General features: G+C 40.8%; 2 protein-coding genes across 2 annotated transcripts; one reads left to right on the top strand and one right to left on the bottom strand.

Annotated features, from left to right (window-relative positions):
* The first annotated feature begins 2,000 nt into the window (after positions 1–2,000).
* pcgf1 (polycomb group ring finger 1) lies at positions 2,001–11,492 on the top strand. Its single transcript, XM_072395206.1, has 9 exons — positions 2,001–2,096; positions 3,828–3,933; positions 4,049–4,201; positions 4,438–4,509; positions 5,579–5,681; positions 5,848–5,890; positions 9,467–9,553; positions 10,981–11,061; positions 11,377–11,492. The coding sequence occupies exons 1-9, from the start codon at positions 2,010–2,012 to the stop codon at positions 11,425–11,427; spliced, it is 783 nt and encodes a 260-aa protein (XP_072251307.1). The 5' UTR covers positions 2,001–2,009; the 3' UTR covers positions 11,428–11,492.
* Positions 11,493–15,990: 4,498 nt separating this feature from the next.
* lbx2 (ladybird homeobox 2) lies at positions 15,991–18,373 on the bottom strand. The gene is made up of 2 exons (XM_072396329.1): positions 17,970–18,373; positions 15,991–17,215 (listed from the first exon to the last, which is right to left on the bottom strand). Exons 1-2 carry the CDS (start codon positions 18,292–18,294, stop codon positions 16,752–16,754), a joined length of 789 nt encoding a protein of 262 aa, XP_072252430.1. The 5' UTR covers positions 18,295–18,373; the 3' UTR covers positions 15,991–16,751.
* Positions 18,374–19,739: the final 1,366 nt, after the last annotated feature.

Genomic DNA, 19,739 nt, shown 5'->3' on the forward strand with positions numbered 1-19,739 from the left:
AAATGTTTGTTTTCATTTCAACACTCTGCTTCATATTCACACATATTTAAACATATTTAAGTCTGGGAGCTGCCCGGGACAACCACAGCTCTCTACTGCTGGCTGCTGAACTGATGGTTCAGTTCTTTTCTCAAGAGACCCTTGGTGGTCATTGTTCAACGAGCGGAGAGAAGTACTCACTCAACCCCCCCAAACAGTCTGGGGGTTCAAACACTTCAGTCACAAGTGCTGCTCTAAATGAAAGGGTTACCGCTAGAAAGATCAGACATGTAAAGCTCATTAAACTCTGTTCAGCTGTTGTTTTATTTCATTGCACAAAGTTTTCCGAACTAATTTAGCTGATATTATGCTTTAGTGTGATTTAAGTCCATCTATACAAGTTTTTGTATATTTGCATTTGCAGAATATGTTTTGCTTTGTTGTGAATTCTAACAAGTCAGTGATGGACGTTCTTGTTTCATCATCTTTCGATTTACCCTTTTGTTTGATCATTGTCGATTAGATACTTTTAAGATATGAATCAACGTATTTGACTTAACTAAAACAACTTAATGTGATTGACTGTGTTGGTGAGATCAGCCTGCCCTTCATGATGTCTGAGTAATGCAGACAGAAGATTCAGGTTATGAAAACCTACAAAGTTCTGTATGTTGTTGAGTATTATCCCCACACTTCTCTTTTTTCTCCTGGAACACTTAAAAGGTGTAGTGCTCTACTTGGATCTCTACTTCATGTCAATCTGGACCAGTCACACACATATTGTGCAACTTATCAACAGTCTTCTAACATACCAACTACCAGCAATATACTATAAAAACTGGAATAAAACTGTGCAATAAAATAAACACTGAATCACACTAAACAAGGATGTAATGTAGTTGTGTGTTAACTGGATAAAGGTTGGGTGCTTTCTATGTCCAAATCCTACAAATACAACTCAAAGTCTGAGCCTACTAATCAACAGGTTGGGGTTGAATTATTCAGTTTTAATAGCATCATTGTACAACAACTACATTAAACACTGAAAGCATGATTGGCATTTCAGTAAGTGATGTTAAACAAATAGCAGAGGCAAACGGCTGCAAACAAGTCAGTGAATTGTGTACCTGCAACGCCCTCTATTGCTCAGAATACAGACTGACAGGTAGACGCCTAAATTATGTGCTGGAAATGATTTTCTGAGAGTTTTATAGAAAAATAACCAGATAAACATGAAGAGTTTAAAAGAAACTCGGTTTGCAAGCCTAAAAGACAATTCATTGATGTCTTAAAATCTGATGAAACCCCCTTCAGGGTTTGAACAAGAAATCAGAGCATGGAGTTTATCTGATCTGGGACTTACATCCACACTTGATTCATTGATTGACATGTTTGATTTAGTTTTGCATGTGTGGTTATTTGGTCATCTTAATACTGTTCTTCTTATGTATTCATGTTTGTTTCTGTTGGTTTTAGTTCTTCAGCATGCATTTCACATTCTCCTCTGCTTCGTAAATGCATCCCTCTGTTTTGTTTCCCACTCAAAGGCTCAATAACTGCATTTGTATGAAAATATGCAATACATTACTAATATGGTGTGTGAAAATGAAGTCATATCATTACTTCCAGCATTCAAAACACAACATAAATAACAAGAAACAGGGACTAAAGCAACATTGATTAAGTTATTTAGAAAGTTCAACTGCTCAGTTCAGGTTTAACTGTGGTGGAGCCTGCCTTGTGTTGATTACTTGTACTTGGCATTATGTAATCAGATTACTAAGAAAGTAACTACAGTCAATCTATTTAAATTCGATGTTTGACTGTCGATAATTATTTAACACTTTGATATCATCTTTGAAATATAATCTAAAATCTTGAACAAGGCTTGCACATATTTTTTAATTAATAATATATATATTTTTTATATATATTTGGGGTATTTATCACTCTTATTTTCTCGTTTACCCGCCTCGGTTTGCAGAAAATGCCACTTCCGTTTTACCCGGAACTGAGCATAATTCCCAAAGATGGCGGAGCAAGGTCCGATGGCCATAGCGATGCGGCTACGAAATCAGCTACAGTCCGTTTACAAACTAGACCCACTAAGGAGCGAGGTAAGTGGCCGTGTTACTTTAGCTCAGCTACACCCGAGGAAAACGTACGGAGAGTGAAAGCTCTGACATGCGAGTTAATCTGACATACTAACGGAAGATCGTTGTCGTCTCCGCGGAGCTGATGGTGAGAAACGGAGAACGATGCTGAAGCGCTGCGAGCAGAGACGATCTTGAGCATGCGTAGACGGCGGAGGTCCAACCGTGTTGTTGTGCGAAGCAACGTGCACAAAAACCCTCAACAAACTGTTCTGGTGCAATTTCATCTATTTCTGGGCACACGTTGGTGTCTTGTTCAGTTTAAACGGGAGTTTACTTGTGATTCAAGCGTCATGTGAGTGAGCTGAGGCGATAACGGCCGCAGCGCTCCGCTGGTTCTCATTCAGCTTGTTGTATAATGAAGCAACGGCGGTCCGTTTCAAACTCCCGCTGGTTTGAACGTTAGGAATGCGTTAAATGTCGCACATCGTGCCGTTGCTGTGCGCTGTTGATGACAACTGCACACACTAGTGCCCAATCACGCTTAAACTCATCACGCTCGTCTCGCGGAACGTCATTAACCGTTCACACGCAGCTCCGTTTCCATGTGAGTGTATTTGACTTGTAAAAACTTTTTGGTAAAGTTTGCTCTCTTCCTTTGAGTTCACTGGAGGTCAGAGGTCAGGGTCTTGCAACAGCAGCACCTGCACAGTGGTGTCTGGTCCAAAGGCTCTCATGTTTGAGTACATTTCTGCACATACAGCTCTGGAAATCTTATGATATACTTTATCAACAGAGGAAAATCTCCCAATAATAGATTGAAATTGTCTTACTCATTCACCTTCCTACATCTCTAAAATCTTCACTATACTTTAAGACTGTAATAATATTTTTAACATCTTCAAAGACACAATTAAAAGCACTTTAGATATTATTCAGAGGCAATATTCATTCATAAAAATAACTATGAAAATTAAGAGACTGTACACAGATCAGATGTATTTTTAAAGGATTTTGGCTCTTTCAGGTTGTTATAAAAGTAGTTAAAATTCAAAGCAATTTTCTGGTTTTGTTATTTTAAAAGACAAGTTAATAGTTTTAACACCAAATATTTGCCGCATGCCCACACTTGATCTCATCAATTCTCTTGTTCATTATAGCTTTCCAATTATTTCCCCCTGATTGTGCCCTCTGTGCAGGGTATAGAGGGCAAGCTCGGCAATGTACACTGATCAGTGTCATAAGTGTCTTTATGATGTCTGGTTCTGGGATGTTGATAGCTGACCTTCTGGGTCTTGTGGGGGGGCAGTACGAGGCCTCTGTAGACCTAAACTTGTTGCAGTATCCAGTAGGTGCACGATCAGATTGACATTAGAGGAGTTTATAGGTCTGGCCAAAGCCTTGGGCTGTCTGTTTTCTGGTTTGAACCGTTCCTAGGCAGTTCTTTTTGGTGTGTCGGGGTGTCTTGTCCTGCAGGGTGAGTGCTGTGGTGCTTAGCGAAGGGGTGTGTTAATTTATGATAATGAAGCCTTTTAACACATGACTTTCAAGCAGGGATGAAAACGCCCTTGTTTGGATCAGAGTCGTTTAAAAACAGACTTTGGCGTTGGTTCAAAGCTGATCCATCACTGATACGCCTCTGAGCCAGCGAGGGAAGGAGTCAGAGGCGAAACGGGGGTGTAAAATCTGCCACATATATTCAAGAGTTTACTTCAAGCTGACATGATGCTTGTTTTTCCCCTTTTGATTTGACAGGAAGAAGTCAAGTTGAAGATCAAGGACCTGAACGAACACATTGTCTGCTACCTCTGCGCAGGCTACTTCATAGATGCCACGACAATTACAGAGTGTTTGCACACCTGTAAGTCTCAATCTTAAGTTCTCATACTTAATGCCGTTAGAACAAAATCTGTATTTGGCAGCATGCATTCATCAGGGTAGTAAGAAGGCACTCTTACTTTGTTTTTATTCAACAGTCTGTAAAAGTTGTATTGTGAAGTACCTGCAAACCAGCAAATATTGTCCAATGTGCAACATCAAAATCCATGAAACCCAGCCCTTACTCAACCTCAAACTGGATAGAGTGATGCAAGACATTGTCTACAAACTGGTGCCTGGACTACAAGAAAGTAAGTTCTCTGCCTGTTTTCTGGTTTTCTTAACTGATGTTATGAGTATGAAAGTGCAAGTCCTGGGTGCCGCTGTACAGCGTTTGTATACTATCTTTTAGCACAGCCAGTTTAATGTAAAACTTGTGATTGTTGCAGATGATGAATGTCATTTTAGGACAATAAATATGTCAACAACAGGTGGATTCCCTAAATTTCATGCCATGTTTGTAAGCTCTGTGGATGTATTTTCTCAGGTGAAGACAAAAGAATAAAGGAGTTTTATCAGTCAAGGGGGTTAGAGCGAGTCATCCAACCTGCAGGAGACGGTAAGCGGTCATTTCTCCGCATCATCTGTCTGACTTCACTATAAGTTGAAATGGCTGTTCTACAAAAAGACCCTGTATGGAAGACTGTAGAGCACGGATATCCAAAGTTGGTCCTCGAGGGCCGCTGCTCTGCAGGTTTTAGATGTTTCTCTGCTTCAACACACCTGATTCAGATTAAATGGATCTCTTCAAAAGATCTGCTAATGATGCACTGATCTGAATCAGGTGTGTTGAAGCAGAGAAACATCTAAAACCTGCAGGACAGCGGCCCTCGAGGACCCGACGTGGACGTCCCTGCTGCAGAGAAATACATTTTGATGTGAAACCTTCCACACATACTGTTAGTACCAGATTTAACTGGAATGAAGAAATGTAAATGTTAACTTGGGGTATCTTTTATGATGAAAGCTTCAAATTATTAACCCTTATGGTAAAATCTTACTGTAGTTCTGTCTGTGTGACCATTGACTAATGCGGGCTTATGCACCAGCAAAGACCAGAAGTCTTACCGGGCGCTCGCACCGAAAGCGTCTTGAGCGGCAGAGGCGGCCAGCTGCCATTAATTTTCAATATAAAGTGGCGTCGATGAGCGGCTGGCGTTGTGAGCTTCGAAAGTTGAGAGAGGCTAAACTTTATGCAAATTAACAGCGACGCGACACAGCCGATCTGGATTCCAAAGGAGGAAAAAAGGCGGAAAAGGGCAGAGCGAGAGTAAAAACCATGGAGGAGAAACTTATTATTGTAGGAACCGATGGATAGATGGATTATTAAATATGCCTGCTATTTGAAAGCCCCGCCCCTTTGGACGCTTCGGCTTCTCTGGCCGCTTCCGGCAGCAGAGGCGGCGGGTTGTGAGCGCCCTGAGCAACCACGGCCGCTCGAGACGCTTTTGGTGTGAGCCCCCGGTTAGGGTATCATCAAGTTTTTGGTCTTCTAAGCATCATTGTTGAGATTTAACTACTGGTGGTCATAAATTTCATGTGATAGACAACTGTACAATAATGTGTCTCATTAACAACATGGTGATGTGTTCATTTTCAAGGTTAAACCCTATTTTCCTTCTCTCTAGATGTATCGGATGCTACAGGTTTACCTTATACAAGCTTTGACCACTCGAAAGCTCACTTCTACAGATACGATGAGCAGGTTTCGCTGTGTTTAGAAAGGCTTAGGTAAGCCGTTCATTTGTCTTATCTTTGAGTGATTTGTGTGCACTTTCGTGGAATATTTGAATGTAAACACAAGGGTGAATATATTAGTGTGTGTTTTGTTTCAAGATCAATCTTTGCAGCGCTCCTTAGCACCTTCAGGGCTCTCTACTCTGGTTTGTTTTTACAGCTCATCACTAGCTGGGAAAGATAAGACGAAACTTACTCTTCAGGTAGGTTTTACCTATATGTTTGTAGCATTGTATATGTATGAAGGTGTGTGTGCTTTGTGAAGCTGTTGAGCTGGTTTGGGGGGGCTTTCAGAGCAACAAGGCTTTTTCCAAACGGGACACTTTTTCTTTAATCATCTCACCGAATCATTTCTACCCTGAACTGCTTGATAAGTACACGGCAGAGTGACAGCTGCAACAACAGCAGCATCCAGCACTCAGAGCTGCTTAGTCTGATGTAGGAGCCTCATACTTTGAAAGAGACAAGGGGAAGTGGGAGAAGCACACCAGTGAGGCAGATAATCATTATTTACTGCTCAGTCAGGCCAGCACTCTCTTACTAACTGGGTAGAATTGAGAAAATGACAAGACTCCGTGTGGATAAGTGTGCACCTTGCAGTTTTTGGGAACCATTTGAATGAGATGTGAGCATATGTGAAGAACATCGCTCTGTATATCCCCGTCTACAGAAAGCAGTCCTCGCAGTTGAGACTATGGGGGCTCATGTTACAGGTATTTATCCCTGGGTTTCCAGCACCTCCACCCGTGATGTTGAAACAAAGCACACTGCTTTTTGCTCGGAGAGAATTCTCTACCGCGGGTGTAAACTAGGGCTGCAGCTATCGATTATTTTAATAATCGATTAATCTGCCACGGTAATGGATCGATTATCTGAATAATCGGACAAGCCTTTTTTTCTTTTCTTTTTTACAAAACCGTCCATAACGGGTACATATCTATTACAATAAACTTTTTTTTTTAATTCAACCTCATTTAAAGTTGCTGCTGGACTAGATTTTTAAACAGTGAACACACAAATGTGGTTTTTTTTGTTTTTGTTTCATTACCAGTAGTTACATTATCCATTAATAGAATTTGAGGATAAAATAAAACAAGCTGCATATTGCTCAGTTAAAATAAATGTCACGAGTAATTTAAATAAATAAAATAGAGAAAACAGTCATTTTTTGGATGGTTTTGGCACAAGCTGCAATGTTCCAAACAAACAAATATAATTGAAAATGAAAAACATGTATTGACTAGAAAACACATAGAGAAAAGAAAAAAAAACACTTGCTGGCTGTTAGCGGCAGCAGCCAAATAATCTTCAGTCAAATTAGCATAGCTGGCGATACTCAATTTATCTTAATTTGAACTCTAGATCACATAGCTTGTTTGGTCCGCAGCTGAAGCTTCTGGATGCTTTCTGCTGAGATGCTGAGACATGGAAGCTGTGCAGTCCTCACACATTGTTTGGTCTGGTCCGTCGGTTTGAGTTTGAAATGTTCCCACACGCTAGACACACGGATGTTTTTTCTGGGTGTCGTCGTCCCTTTTGCCGATTTTTTTTTTTTTATTTTTTTTTATTTTATTTTTTTAAATTTTTTTTTGCATGATATGTTGCAGTCTATCAAACAAGCGAGCTTCTCGTCTACGTCGCATAACCGGAAGGAGGTTCTACAGACCAGAAGTCTGTAGAACATCCAGAAGAAAATGAATGTCAAACGTTTTTTTTTTTTTTTAAATCGATTATTCGTCTCTGCCCTAGTGAAGCAGCGCTGAAGTCCTGCCCACACTGGTAACCTGCTTTGCAAAGCGTAAGACATGGATATCTCACTTATACACACGGATCACTCCCAGCATAACGTGCACGGATAATGAATCGATGAAAACGCTTCCTAACTGGGGGTAGGAATTTGTAGGTTGATCTATTTTTCTCCGCTGACCAGAGTTGAGTCCTGTAGAACAGATGTTATGATCACTCCCTGAAGATATTAATTCTTCTCTGCTAAAAGGCTGTCATAAAAGTCACTCTGGGAGGGTGGGGGGCACTTTATGGACACACGGGGAGGGTCTGTGTCCTGTCTCTGACGCTGTGGCCTCACAGATGCTCCAATAAGTTCTGATCCCGCCCACGACAGGGAAACGACCCCATGATTCTACTGGCTGCAGCTCTGTAGGCAGTAAAAATGTTTTTGTTCTGTGCTTTACACGGCTTTACATCACATGGACAGTATTTCGGTGGCAGAGTGCTTTGTTTGCTGATTTATACAAGTTCCCAAGATTCAATGGAGTCACTTATTTGGACACTCCCACTAATGGACAGACCCTTAACAAGGGGAATAATGCTGATGACTTACTTGAAAAGGAATTATTAAGGGGAAACTAAGATTCATTGTAGGACACATCCACATCATCACTACTGTAGTGATGTTGTTCTTCCAGCAGAGGGCACCCTTGTTTAACCCATTAAGACCTGGCCTCCCACTAAACACAGGCACTGGTATAATCATATGTTGCATCAGTTCTCAGTTGCTTATAGATGCCTGTGTGGTGTTGCTAATCACCATAACCTCAACCTTCAGTCATGTTCCAAAATGTCCAAATCAGAGATGGTTCTTTCATCTGCTTTAGAAGCTGTAATTAAACAAACCGGGGCCTTGCTGGTCTTGGCTGTTTATCTGGTTTTACAGCATGTCAAAACCAAACTACAGGCCTATTGGTGCATCGTGATCCGTTCATCGTGGAGGTGTTATTGCATTGTCATTTACTCGTCCGCTCTGAAAGTTAAAATGTTGAATAGTTTTGTGTAGTTTGTACATTGTGTAATGGGAACATGCAGCTCTATTGGTTCCTTTCATGCCTTTTTGTATACATTTGTTTCTCATTCTAACCTCTTTGTGACCTTATAAATTGGATTAGTTGCTGATGAGAACCCTCGTAAATCCATAAAAGCAAATCGCACTCTTGGGTGCAATGTTGGATCAGTTTGCTAAGGCAAGCTGTGTTCTTGCAGTGTTCTGGATTTGAATTTGACTCTCGGCCTTTGCTGCATGCTGTCCTCTTTACACTGCATATCCGATCATACTTGCTGCTTTTTACTGAGGTGTAAATTCAGTAGAACAAATTTCTGCCTATGCATTAAAATAAATACTGAAGCCTTGCGATGCAGGCATGGGGAAGGGGAAGTTTAGCTCTAAGGCTTAGGAGAGTGTAATAAGTCATTTGGGAGCAGAAATGGTGCGATAGTAAGCAGGGTCTTACTCCACTGTAAATCTGATTTTTAACAGCATCACACCCTGTTTATACAGTTACCTTGTAGGTTTGCGTTTCTTGTGCTGGAAATGTGTTTTGTAATAAAACTCCTGAGTAGCAGAATAACTTTAGACCGACATTAAAGTCATTTAAATACAATAATGCTCAAATTTAAGAATGCTGTCCAGAGACGGCAGCGCATATTTCCAGTTTTACGGGGAAAACTGGAGACATTTATAACTTTTGGGCTTTTTACTTTTTCATGTTCTGCCATAATTTCACAGTAGTTGAGACTGTTGACACACGGTCTACACTTCCAAATGTTGAATATGGGGGGATTCCTCCACGGTACAGGAACACATTAAACACAGCAAATTAGACGTCTCATACCACGACATGAATAATACATCTTCTTTCAGAACTCTCCACTGGAAACAATTTGGGCAATAAATATGAATGTGAAGCGAGTCACTGTACTTCCTGTTTTGAAGTGTCAGTAACCCCATTGGTTTTACATCATCTTGTTTAATCTCGTCCCTGCAGCAGAAGTTTGTTCGCTGTTCTGTGCGAGCGGAGGTGAGACATCTGCGGAAAGTGCTTTGTCATCGGCTAAATGTGGAAAAACACCAGGTCAGTCCATTATCCACACGGAACAGGATATTGAGTTTGTTACATGCAGTATTTCTTTAGCTCATTCTGATCGGAACGATGTTTTGGTCGGTCCGCTCTGTACACGCTGCTCAAAATATGCATGTATGATAAAATGCTCGATTGTTTTATGTCAGGTTTTAACAACGCCTCATGTGAATACAAAATGGCCCCTACATCATGTTATCACTCTGTAGCTCACTGTTTACCATATATTACTAATGCAAAACACAGTTTGTTCCTCGTGAAATTAATATTTTAAAAAAAGTTGCCCTTTTTTTTTTAAATCTCTAAATAAACATAATTGCACAGCCACACTCACATCTGTTTGTATTTTGGAAATATTTTAACCTTTTTCAGCTCAGTTTCAGCCTCTGAGTCAAACGTTACTTTCGGTCATCTCAATGATTCTTGCTTTGATTTAAGGGCCATGCAGAGGCCCTTGTGATGCCTTGTTGCAGCGTCTGAACATTTTGTTTTCCAACTGGGAAGGATGAATGTCTCCACTTTTGTCTGGGCTTTAATCGGCCTTGCTGTTAGCTTTGCTAGCATGCAACTTATTGGAGCCTACGAGCTTGAATGCAGGCATCCGGACTACTTCTTTCTAAATGTTTTCCCACAATCGTACCGACGGTTGTGGTGCCTCTTGTTTAGATCTTCAGCTCTTTTGAAGACTTTTTTTTTTTTTTTTTCTCGATGTGAAAGGGATGTTTGCTTTCCAGATGCCTCTTTAGCTTGTTGGGCACCGTGTTTGCAGAAGGCAACTTTTCACAGCAGATGACTCTTTAAATCCGGGAGCTGTTGACACCTCGTATCCAGCTGAATTTTTGAGAGCGATAAGCCCACAATCCAGCTCATGTATTTTTTTTTTCTCTAGGTTAAAGGTCGTTTGTGTTTTCCTCTCGGCAGGAAAGGGGTCAATCTTCCCACTCAAACCTTCTTGTTTTCCTCCTAGTTGTTGGTCCGATCCTTGGCATTCACACAATTTAAGCCCTGCACAGAAGGATTCTAAAAATAACTTTTATAGGTTAAAAAAATCTGCTAAATGTTGTTCGGTTTTATCTGAATTTGTGTCGTAGCTTGTGGGAAAACCTTATCTGCAAAATGGAAACTAATCCTTTTCCTTATTTTAGATGTTCTGTTGGGAATAAATGACTTCCTGTTGAGTGTCTGTGTGGAGGTTTGTTAAGGTGGTTTGGATTACATGTTCCAGTAACAAGCAGATTAAACATATTTAGTTCCATGACAGTGACGGTGCCATCAGGACAAAGTCTGAGTTCGTTTTCACGATAGAAATAAAATCCTCCTGCTTGCTTCTTTTCACCAGCAGCAAATGGGTTTCACTCATTAAAATATTCAGATGTTTTTTTAGATTGCCCTTTACATCTGTTTGTGTGGTCTCCCCATAGGTCCAGATGTTGTTCAATAACGAGTCCCTGCCCGATCACATGACCATGAAGCGGTTATGGCTCTCACACTGGTTTGGCAAGGTACAGTACAGCCACTGTCAGCCACAGTGCCAATAAATGTCATACATTCCTTCACACTTGAGCAAATTTTCTTTGTACTGTAATTCAACTGTAAAATCTGGAGAATATTCACCGAAGACGTATAATGTGGAATTGTAAATTTCAGTTGGATTTTAGAATAAATAAATCCCTGTATTCCTCAGTTATTTTAAACACATGCTACGTTGTATTTAAACCAAACAATCTTGTGATTTATCTGTAATAATTGCTGTACGTGCCTCAGTTTGAATGTATTTCTAACAAATATAATATTTTGAATCTGCCCCTCCCCCACAGGCCCAACCATTAGTTCTTCACTACACCATCAAGGATAAAAGGACCAGATAGGACTTGTTTTCAGTTTGAAGGAAAGCTGTAAATATTTTGTACCATACATATTCTATTTTAATAGTGTTTGTGTACATAAACTTATTTTCCTTGTTTTGTATTTTTGAAAATAAATTTTAAATGGAAAAAAGCTCTTTTGTCACCACTGACGGTGTGTTTTCATTAAGATGAGATCGTTTCACGTGAGATCATCCACTTTTATACACGTGTCACCTGACAGGTGCTGCATGGCGTCATCTCCTTCCTCATGGCAAATCAAGTGGATATTGATAACTAGTTTTATTTTGATATTTTAGTTTTCCACCGGCTGAAGCGTTTTGCTCAGAATTACAGGATTATTTTTGACTGATTGTGGGCAGTAATTGATTTGATAATGAAGACGCCTTTGAGTAACTTTTCATGCACTTGACCTATGATGACTGAACTAATCTGGAATCATGTTAATGAGGTTTGGAGAAAAAGTGAAAAGTTGCAGCAAAATGGACGGTGAGAACATTTTTCTTGCAAGTTTATGCATTTTAGTATTTAACTGGTGACAGAATTCACCTTCAAAGTTATCTTGGGTGAAACCCCCTCGGATCATAATTTCAGTCTGAACGTTTCAAAAGTTGAGCATAAATTTACTGCTTTTTAGCACAAAATCTCAGCTGGTGGTGGTGCTAAGTTCAGCATGCTGCCATTTGGTTGAATGTTTTGTTAGTTAATGAAGTTCTTCACATTTTCTTACAGCTTTAAATGAATTACCAGTGAAGGAAAAGAAACTTGATGTAAACACTCGCCCTCTCCTTTAAAATGAAAAGGAGAGACCTCTTTGTTTGTACCTGCAGCTTTGGTCCTCTACAGAAATGTCTGTATCACTTTACACATCTGGGAACTACATAGTTTCCCATTTTTCACTAAACTGGACACGGTGAACAGTCACTTAAAGGTCCCGGCACAGATTCTGGGCTCTTGACTTGTCCAAAATGTTCTTTTGCAGCTCGTGTTTGAAATACTTGTGCTGTTGAAATAATGCTTCATGTGAGTCGCGCCTCTTTTACGACAGACGGCGACTTTCCTTTTGGACCTCATTTTGGTTTTTATGTCGTCAGACTTTTGGGGGTCTGCTACAGAGAAGCTTCTTCTATCCTTAGTAGCACCAGTTTTGGTTATTAGTAGTCTGGCTGTTTTAGTGCTCTAAAAGTCTCTTAACATTAGATCCAGATAATAATTACAGCTGGAAAGCTTTTATTGATGAATCTTAGCTGCAACAATAATGTCTCTCCTGTCCTGTGTCCATGCAGATCTCTCGGTTTCCTTCCATACAGACGCCCACAGCTACCTCAAGCTAGATTTATGGCTGTGCCTTGTCCTTTACACTTTTATAATTGATCATATTCAGTGCCTTTGAAATGTCTGGTACCCTTCTGCGGGATGGCAGCTCTCGGTGAATGTTTAAGATACGCTTCTCGGCGCAACTTTAAAAAAAAAAAAGTTGTTTCAGTCCGAGGCGCACACAGATTTTCTTGTTTAATGGCTGCAGAGGTTGACGTGTCCTGACTTTTAATCCCATTTATGAACCAAGATCAGAACACTTCAACTCAATATCACTGTTCTTAACTTGTTGAACACTGAGCTACATGGCCAGTTGGTGGTCCAAAAGCCCAACAGGAGGCCATTCTTAACTGTTTTTTTAGATTTCAAAGAGCTCTCACAGGGGCGACAGAACTGTGTGCAGCTGTTATTTAACACAAGCACTCTGACATTCACGTGTAGAGTCAGTGGTGCGGGTGCCCCTGAATCATGACCAAATGTAAAATCAGCAGGCGCTTCATTTAGTCTGTACTGTGAAGACTGGACACACATTGTTTCTTTTAAATCTTCTATCCATTCAGGCCCTTGACCTCTTTAGCTTTCCAGAATTTCATTAATCCATTGTCCTCGGAACTTCTCGTAAAAGCAGTTCTCCCAGATGAGCACTAGGTGGCAGACTTGATGCTGTTCAAGCATCACAGAGCCTTTGATGTTCGTGCTTTTTCAGAATGAAGGGAAAGAATCAGTCTTTCCTGTGACAAGTTGATGATATATTCAAGTCTTGTATCTTTTTCCGTCTTGACTCCAAGTACAATGCGGTGTCAGAGTCGGACCATTTTTGCAGCATTTCACTGGACTGAATCTGAGGTTTCTTCAATGTCTTGTTCAGGAGTCAGTGTTCCTAATAAAATCACTGAACGTGCTCATATATGATTAGAATTGGTGTCTAATGGTGTCATTTACCCTTTCCTTCATTCCAGTTCTCTATAAAGATAAAAAAAAAAAGGTTAACTGTGTGTCTTAAAGCTTAAAGTTTAGAAATTTAGATGTCATATAAAAGAAAATGTTAGCTGTGGAATTGATACTTTCAGACCTTTTATTTGTGGAGGATGAGATTATACAAACAAGAGGAGGCTTTTGTTTTGGGACTCCATGTTTTCCTAAAACCAATTTGTTTTTTGTTAAGAAAGAAATATGATTATTATCATTTATGCATCATATCTAAACATAACATTAGCATTTAGTTGCTGCAAATCAGGCCCGAGTGGTTCTTCTTCTTTCCTCTTTGCCAGACCTAAAAACACTGTGTATCCCTTCAGTGTGCTCTTAATTTATACAATAATGCCCTGAAGCTGTGACCTTTAGGCCAAAATGAATGTTTTCAGGTTGCTGTTGGAAACCTTGGTTAGATTGCAGCTCATCTTTTATTTCTGAGCTTTGTTTTCTCACAATAGCACAAAATTAGGAATCTAGATGTGGCTCCTGAGGATGAAGATGGGGATTTTGGAAAGCCAGTTGCTGCTGGTGTTTGTGATCCATCGATCTCTTACTGAAGTTCCACCAGCTCATATATGAAGGAAAGACACGAAACGTGAAAAATGAAGACCATCATTTAAAACAGAAGTCAACCGAATAGTCAACCACATTTTGAGATGAAGAATCTTGCCTCAAAATGAAATCATACAGTGAAATAACGGAGTTAATAGAATAAATTTACACAAACAGTCTTTCAATTTCAGTAGTTTCCTAATAGGGTTTTTTTTCCCTCTGATAAATAAGGCGTTGAGGATATCAAAGGGAGGATTGTTCCACTTTTACTTAAAGCTCCATCCTCTGCGTGGTTCCCTCTGCCAGGCCACAGTGCCTCTTCACTGAAAGACCTACTTGACTTTTCAACCTCCACGATTCCAGCCGATTACATCTATTGTTTGCCAGCCTGCTATTTCTCTAAGAAGAAAAAAAAATCGCTCCTAATAGGCCTAGTTTGTTTAGCTTCATATTATATCTGTTTACTTTTGTTCCTGTCTTTCTTTTTTTTTTTAAATTCCTCTTATCCAGCACCGGTTTAACTTGAGTGCATTGACTGCGCCTTGAAAATGACTCACATAAAACTGGCTTCTGGCATGAAAATATCTTTCTTTTTAAATGACCGTGTTGGTCTGCCTTCTGAATGATGTTTCTTAAAAACTCAGAAATATTCAAAAGGCTCTTTGAGGAAAAAGAAAGATCCTAGCAAAATTTAGGTGGAAAAAAGTGCAGATAAAACGCAAAACGCTTTTGAATCAACTTTCTCTTTCAGATAAAAAAAAATAAAATAATTTTTAAAAAGTCTCTGACTTGTTGAACATTTGTTTGCGCAAAAGAGCAAAGAAATATCTGGTCGTTTTCCCGCCCAAGGACAACTGCAGAGTAAGTTATAGGCTAATCGTTTAAATATGAATAACATTCTGTCACGAAAAACTACAACCCACACACCCGGCCTTACACACTCACACACACACACACACTAAACTTTTGATCCCGTTACAAAACTGTTGCAAATGGTCAGCCAGCAGCAGCAGCACGTCGCATTTCCACTGCCTCCCATTGAGGTTTATTCATTAGGATCCTCACACTAACCCATTTGCCATTCATGAGTGACTTCTTTTTTTCTCTCTCTTTCTAAACAAACCCGAGTCAAGAGTGGCAGATGCGTGCCATTATTGCCCACGGCTCGGTGGAAGCTGTTTTATGTAAGGCAAAGGCGGGTTAACCTAATCAATCATGTCGACTAGTTGTGTTAAAGACGATTCGTAGAAGGAGGAAGAAAACATATGGTGCAGGGGTGGAGGCAAGCTTTTCTTAACACCGCAGCCAGACCGGGACCTTCTTGAGACAAGATGTATTCAAAGCCATGCGAAAGAATGGGAATAAAGGCAGTAGACGGCTGCTAATTGAAGTCATGGCACTTCAAGGCTGAAAGCAGAGGTCAATGAATCAAAAAGTGACATTTTTACCAAGCAAGGCAGAGTTTAGGTTGAATACTTAATGCATTTTCTTCATCTCTCACAGGGAATTAATGTTTTTTTTTTTTTTTTTTGCTGTCTCGTGCAGCATGCCTGTAGAATTTTGAGGAAACGTTGTGAGTATAGCTCATCCTACGCTGTGGCAGACTTATTCTTGTAATATTTCTTCTTGGGTTTAAAGATGAGCCATATAGTTTGTGAATAATGCCCCTGTGATTAGTCTTGTGAAGTTTAATCCTATCCAAATGATCCAACACACGACTGATTCGTCCCTCCAGTTTTTAATTTCGGACAGTCGCACATCCAGTCGCGCCGAAAGTGTCTTGAAATATCATATAACCTTTATTTACATAGATGCTGATTAAATAGAATGTTACAATAAAATTATCGCATAAGGTGTTTGACCTATATACAGAAGTCAGGGCGTGTAAAAGGTTGCAGCTGATACCAACAGTGATGCCTCGTTTGCGCTGCGAATATCTGCATGCTTGCAGAGACAAAAAATAAAAATAAAAACAAAGTTTACAGGTGGGATTCACATGGACCCCAAGCCTTTTATGTAAAAAGGGGAAAAGAAAAGGGAGGGTGCGTGATTTAAATATCTGTCAGATCCAATGCCTTTAGAGGAAACTTGAGTAAATGGTGTAAAAATAAAACAGAATTGCACAACCTTTTCACCCCCCCTTAAACACGAACGTGAATGATTATAAACTCCATTTGAACGTTTACATGATTTTCAGTCTTCCTGTACCATAACAGTGAGTAATGTCTGCCTGAAAGAACAATATTGCTCAAATAATGTGGTGGAAACTAAACACAGACTTGGACGGATCTACAAGTCCGAATAATAAATTAAAACAAAGAATGAAAAATAAGGAGGTGGAGGAAAACTTCCCCCGAAGTGTTCATATACGTGTATATTCTCCTTTTTCATCTATATCCGTGCAAAAAGTTTGGGAAGAAAAAATGTCCCTTTTCAATATTCTTTGTTGTTGTTGCTTATGAAAATCGCACCTCCCCTGGCTGTTAATCGTCCACCTCAATTTCCTCATCATCCTCCGAGAATTCATCCGTGGTGTGATCTCTTGACGAGGAGGGGGACTGCGGGAAGGCTCGATGTCCTTGAGAGGTCGGAGAGATACTTGGTGATCTGGCCCCAGGCCCCTCACCCTGCGGATCGTCAATATTGTCCATGGTGACGAGCTTCTGCAGGGTCTGTGGGGTGATTTTCTTTAGTGACTCAACGTCCGCTTTCATCTCCTCCAGATCCCTCTTGAGCTTGGCCCTGCGGTTCTGAAACCAGGTGATGACCTGCGCGTTGGAGAGTCCCAGCTGCTGCGCGATTTGGTCACGGTCGGCCGGAGAAAGGTACTTCTGGTACAAAAACCTCTTCTCCAGTTCGTAAATCTGGTGGTTGGTGAAGGCCGTCCGCGACTTTCTCCTCTTCTTCGACGTCTGCCTCTGTCCGAAGGCGTTTAGATGCTCTCGACCTTGGAGGGGTGGGAGTAGGAAACATGTGAGAAGGATGAAACGGCCGCAAGGGTCACTTTCCCCAAAACTACAGCAGCAACAGAGGGCACTGCAAAACAGGCCTGACCCCTGTTTTTAACCATGGTTTTGTCCTTCCCCGAGAGCAAAACAGAGCTTTTATTTCACTTATTCTTAGCGACCCACATGTTGCAAACTTTAATAAAAAAAAGAGCACTCGGGATATAATTAAACAGATTATTTTAAAGTGATATCAATAGAGTCAAAAAATTTGAATTAGCACTCAGACGTTTTGTTTAACAAACTGGCCAAATTCCCATCTAACATGATTTTAAACACACAAGAGTGGCAGCTGTTGCATATGTTTTTAAGTTCAATAAAAGTTTGTTTTTTTCAAAGCCCAACGTGCTATTCTGCTAAAGTTTATCTGCCAGTCAGCTCTCAGCTCTGCAGTAGGCCATAATAGCTAATTGACTCTTTGACAGCACGCTGTCTACAGTCTCAGTAAGTTTTAACTCACTTTATCAGTCATACGCAGACACGTTTGCATACATTAATGGTGTATTTCGCTCTCTTTATCCTGCATACATTCCCATACAGCTGCCCTATGTCCTCATTAAAAGTCAAAACAAAACCCAGCTAGCGCTTATCTCAGCTCGCACTTATGTCAGCTCGTGTACACGCTCCCTCTAGAAATCAGCAGAACATGTATTGTTCCCTGCTGAAAATTCACATTTTAGTAATGAAAGGTCGTACCTTCTGCTGCCTGGATTACGCTGACTTCCAGACCCTTGAAGGTTTTGCTGGCCAGCTCCTCCAGCGCGCACAGCGGTGAAGACGGAGTGGTGATCCCGTTCCTCGCCGAGTTCGAGCCAGTCACTTTCTCCAGCACTCTCGGCGGACAGATAGTGGCGACCGACTTCTTCACGGAGGGTTTATTAAGAATATCCTCAATGCTGAACGGCGTTAACGGTTTGTTGGAGTTAGCCGGCGGCGGCAGCTGGTCCAACGGAGCCCGTCTCCTCTCCTCGCCGCTGGACTGCAACACAGCCCCTGCCTTCATGTCTTTACTGGAGGTCATCGCAGTCCCGAAGAATCGCTGCTTCCAGAAAAGTTGATTATTTCATTCAAATGGCAGATTTAGGCGTCCTCAAGTTTTCCTCTGGCAGAACTCCACTATATTTCTGACACTTAGAGCCGAATGCTGCAACTTAGCTCGCCTGAGAGCCTTCCTCCGAAATAACCATGCTTCGGGCGTAGTTGTGGAGGCAACCGGACTGTATTCCCCTCAGAGAGTCCCAGTTCCTCTGCCAAGCTCCATGAAGATCTTTAGAAAGTGACAGACTGGATGGGTGAATCCCTGCAAGGAGAAAAAGCTTTCTCAAGCACCAAGAAAAAGAAAGCGACTGCTAACGAGTTATTGTTGATTGGGCGAAGTTCAATTAGAGAAACACTACACCACTTGGTGACCCGCTGCTGCGTCTTAAAGGGCCGGACCATAATAACTAATTGGACGTGGGGAATAGGAGGAGTCTGTTGCTGCCGAAGAGAAAGATGCCCCAAAATGTTTATGCAGTTGTTTCCCTCTGCTGGTGTATTCCTTTAGAAAGGGAGAGTTGATGGCCAGTGAAATACTGACACCAACATCGTTATGGAAAAGTTTGGCGGAGCACTGAGCTAGAAGGGGTCTGCGGTCGTGATATGCTGTTTTCTTCGTGCGTAATTACGCATAGAACGTTTAGCTTAATGTGCGCTCTAATGCACTGTGTTGCACGCGAACTTAGCCCAAACTTACCCAACATTTGTGGATCTGATTTGAAGTTATCTGCCTATAAATAAACAGCAGCTCTTCACTCTAACATTACAACTCACAGATATGTGTTTATGATGCCTTAAAAAAGCAAATAACAAACCTCTCATCTGAAAATAAATACCACGTTGGCTCATATTTATTTTCATACAACTTAAATATGGCCTTGTAAAAAGCATTTTCTGACACTTAAGCCATGAAATCTTTTTAAGAAAACTTCCAGTTTCAGATATCCTTTATATTGTTTGTGTATTTATTTTTCATGTGGTTATTTTATATCGACTATTGGCATGTCAGCCATGCTCCAACGTGTCCCTGCAGGTAGAATCCAGAGATCCAGTGTAATATAATGCTGCAGCGTAAAACGAGCCAATAATAAAGACGACGCCGTGCTGCGGCTCGCAGTTTGACAAGGGAGAATGTGAATTTTCCTGAAGGAGGTTTAAGATGTAAAGCGGAAAAACGGATTAGAGACAGAAAACGAGTTGGATGCGACGACTTGGGCGCCCGAGAGAGAAAGCTGCAGGTACGTCTGTTCAGAGAAAAAACGCACCTTGTTTTATCTGAACCTCGTCCAACACAACGCATTTGATTTGTTTTGACGGCGCATTAGACATATATTCGTTTTGATAAATTACATGGAGTTTACCAAAGGTGTTGTCAGATTGAATGTACGTTTAACAAAATAGAAAAAAAGACGATTGTTCAGGGTTTAG

This window comes from Leuresthes tenuis, unplaced genomic scaffold (genome assembly GCF_036924035.1).
Source record: "Leuresthes tenuis unplaced genomic scaffold, fLeuTen1.0.hap1 SCAF_11, whole genome shotgun sequence".
Lineage (NCBI taxonomy): Eukaryota > Metazoa > Chordata > Actinopteri > Atheriniformes > Atherinopsidae > Leuresthes > Leuresthes tenuis.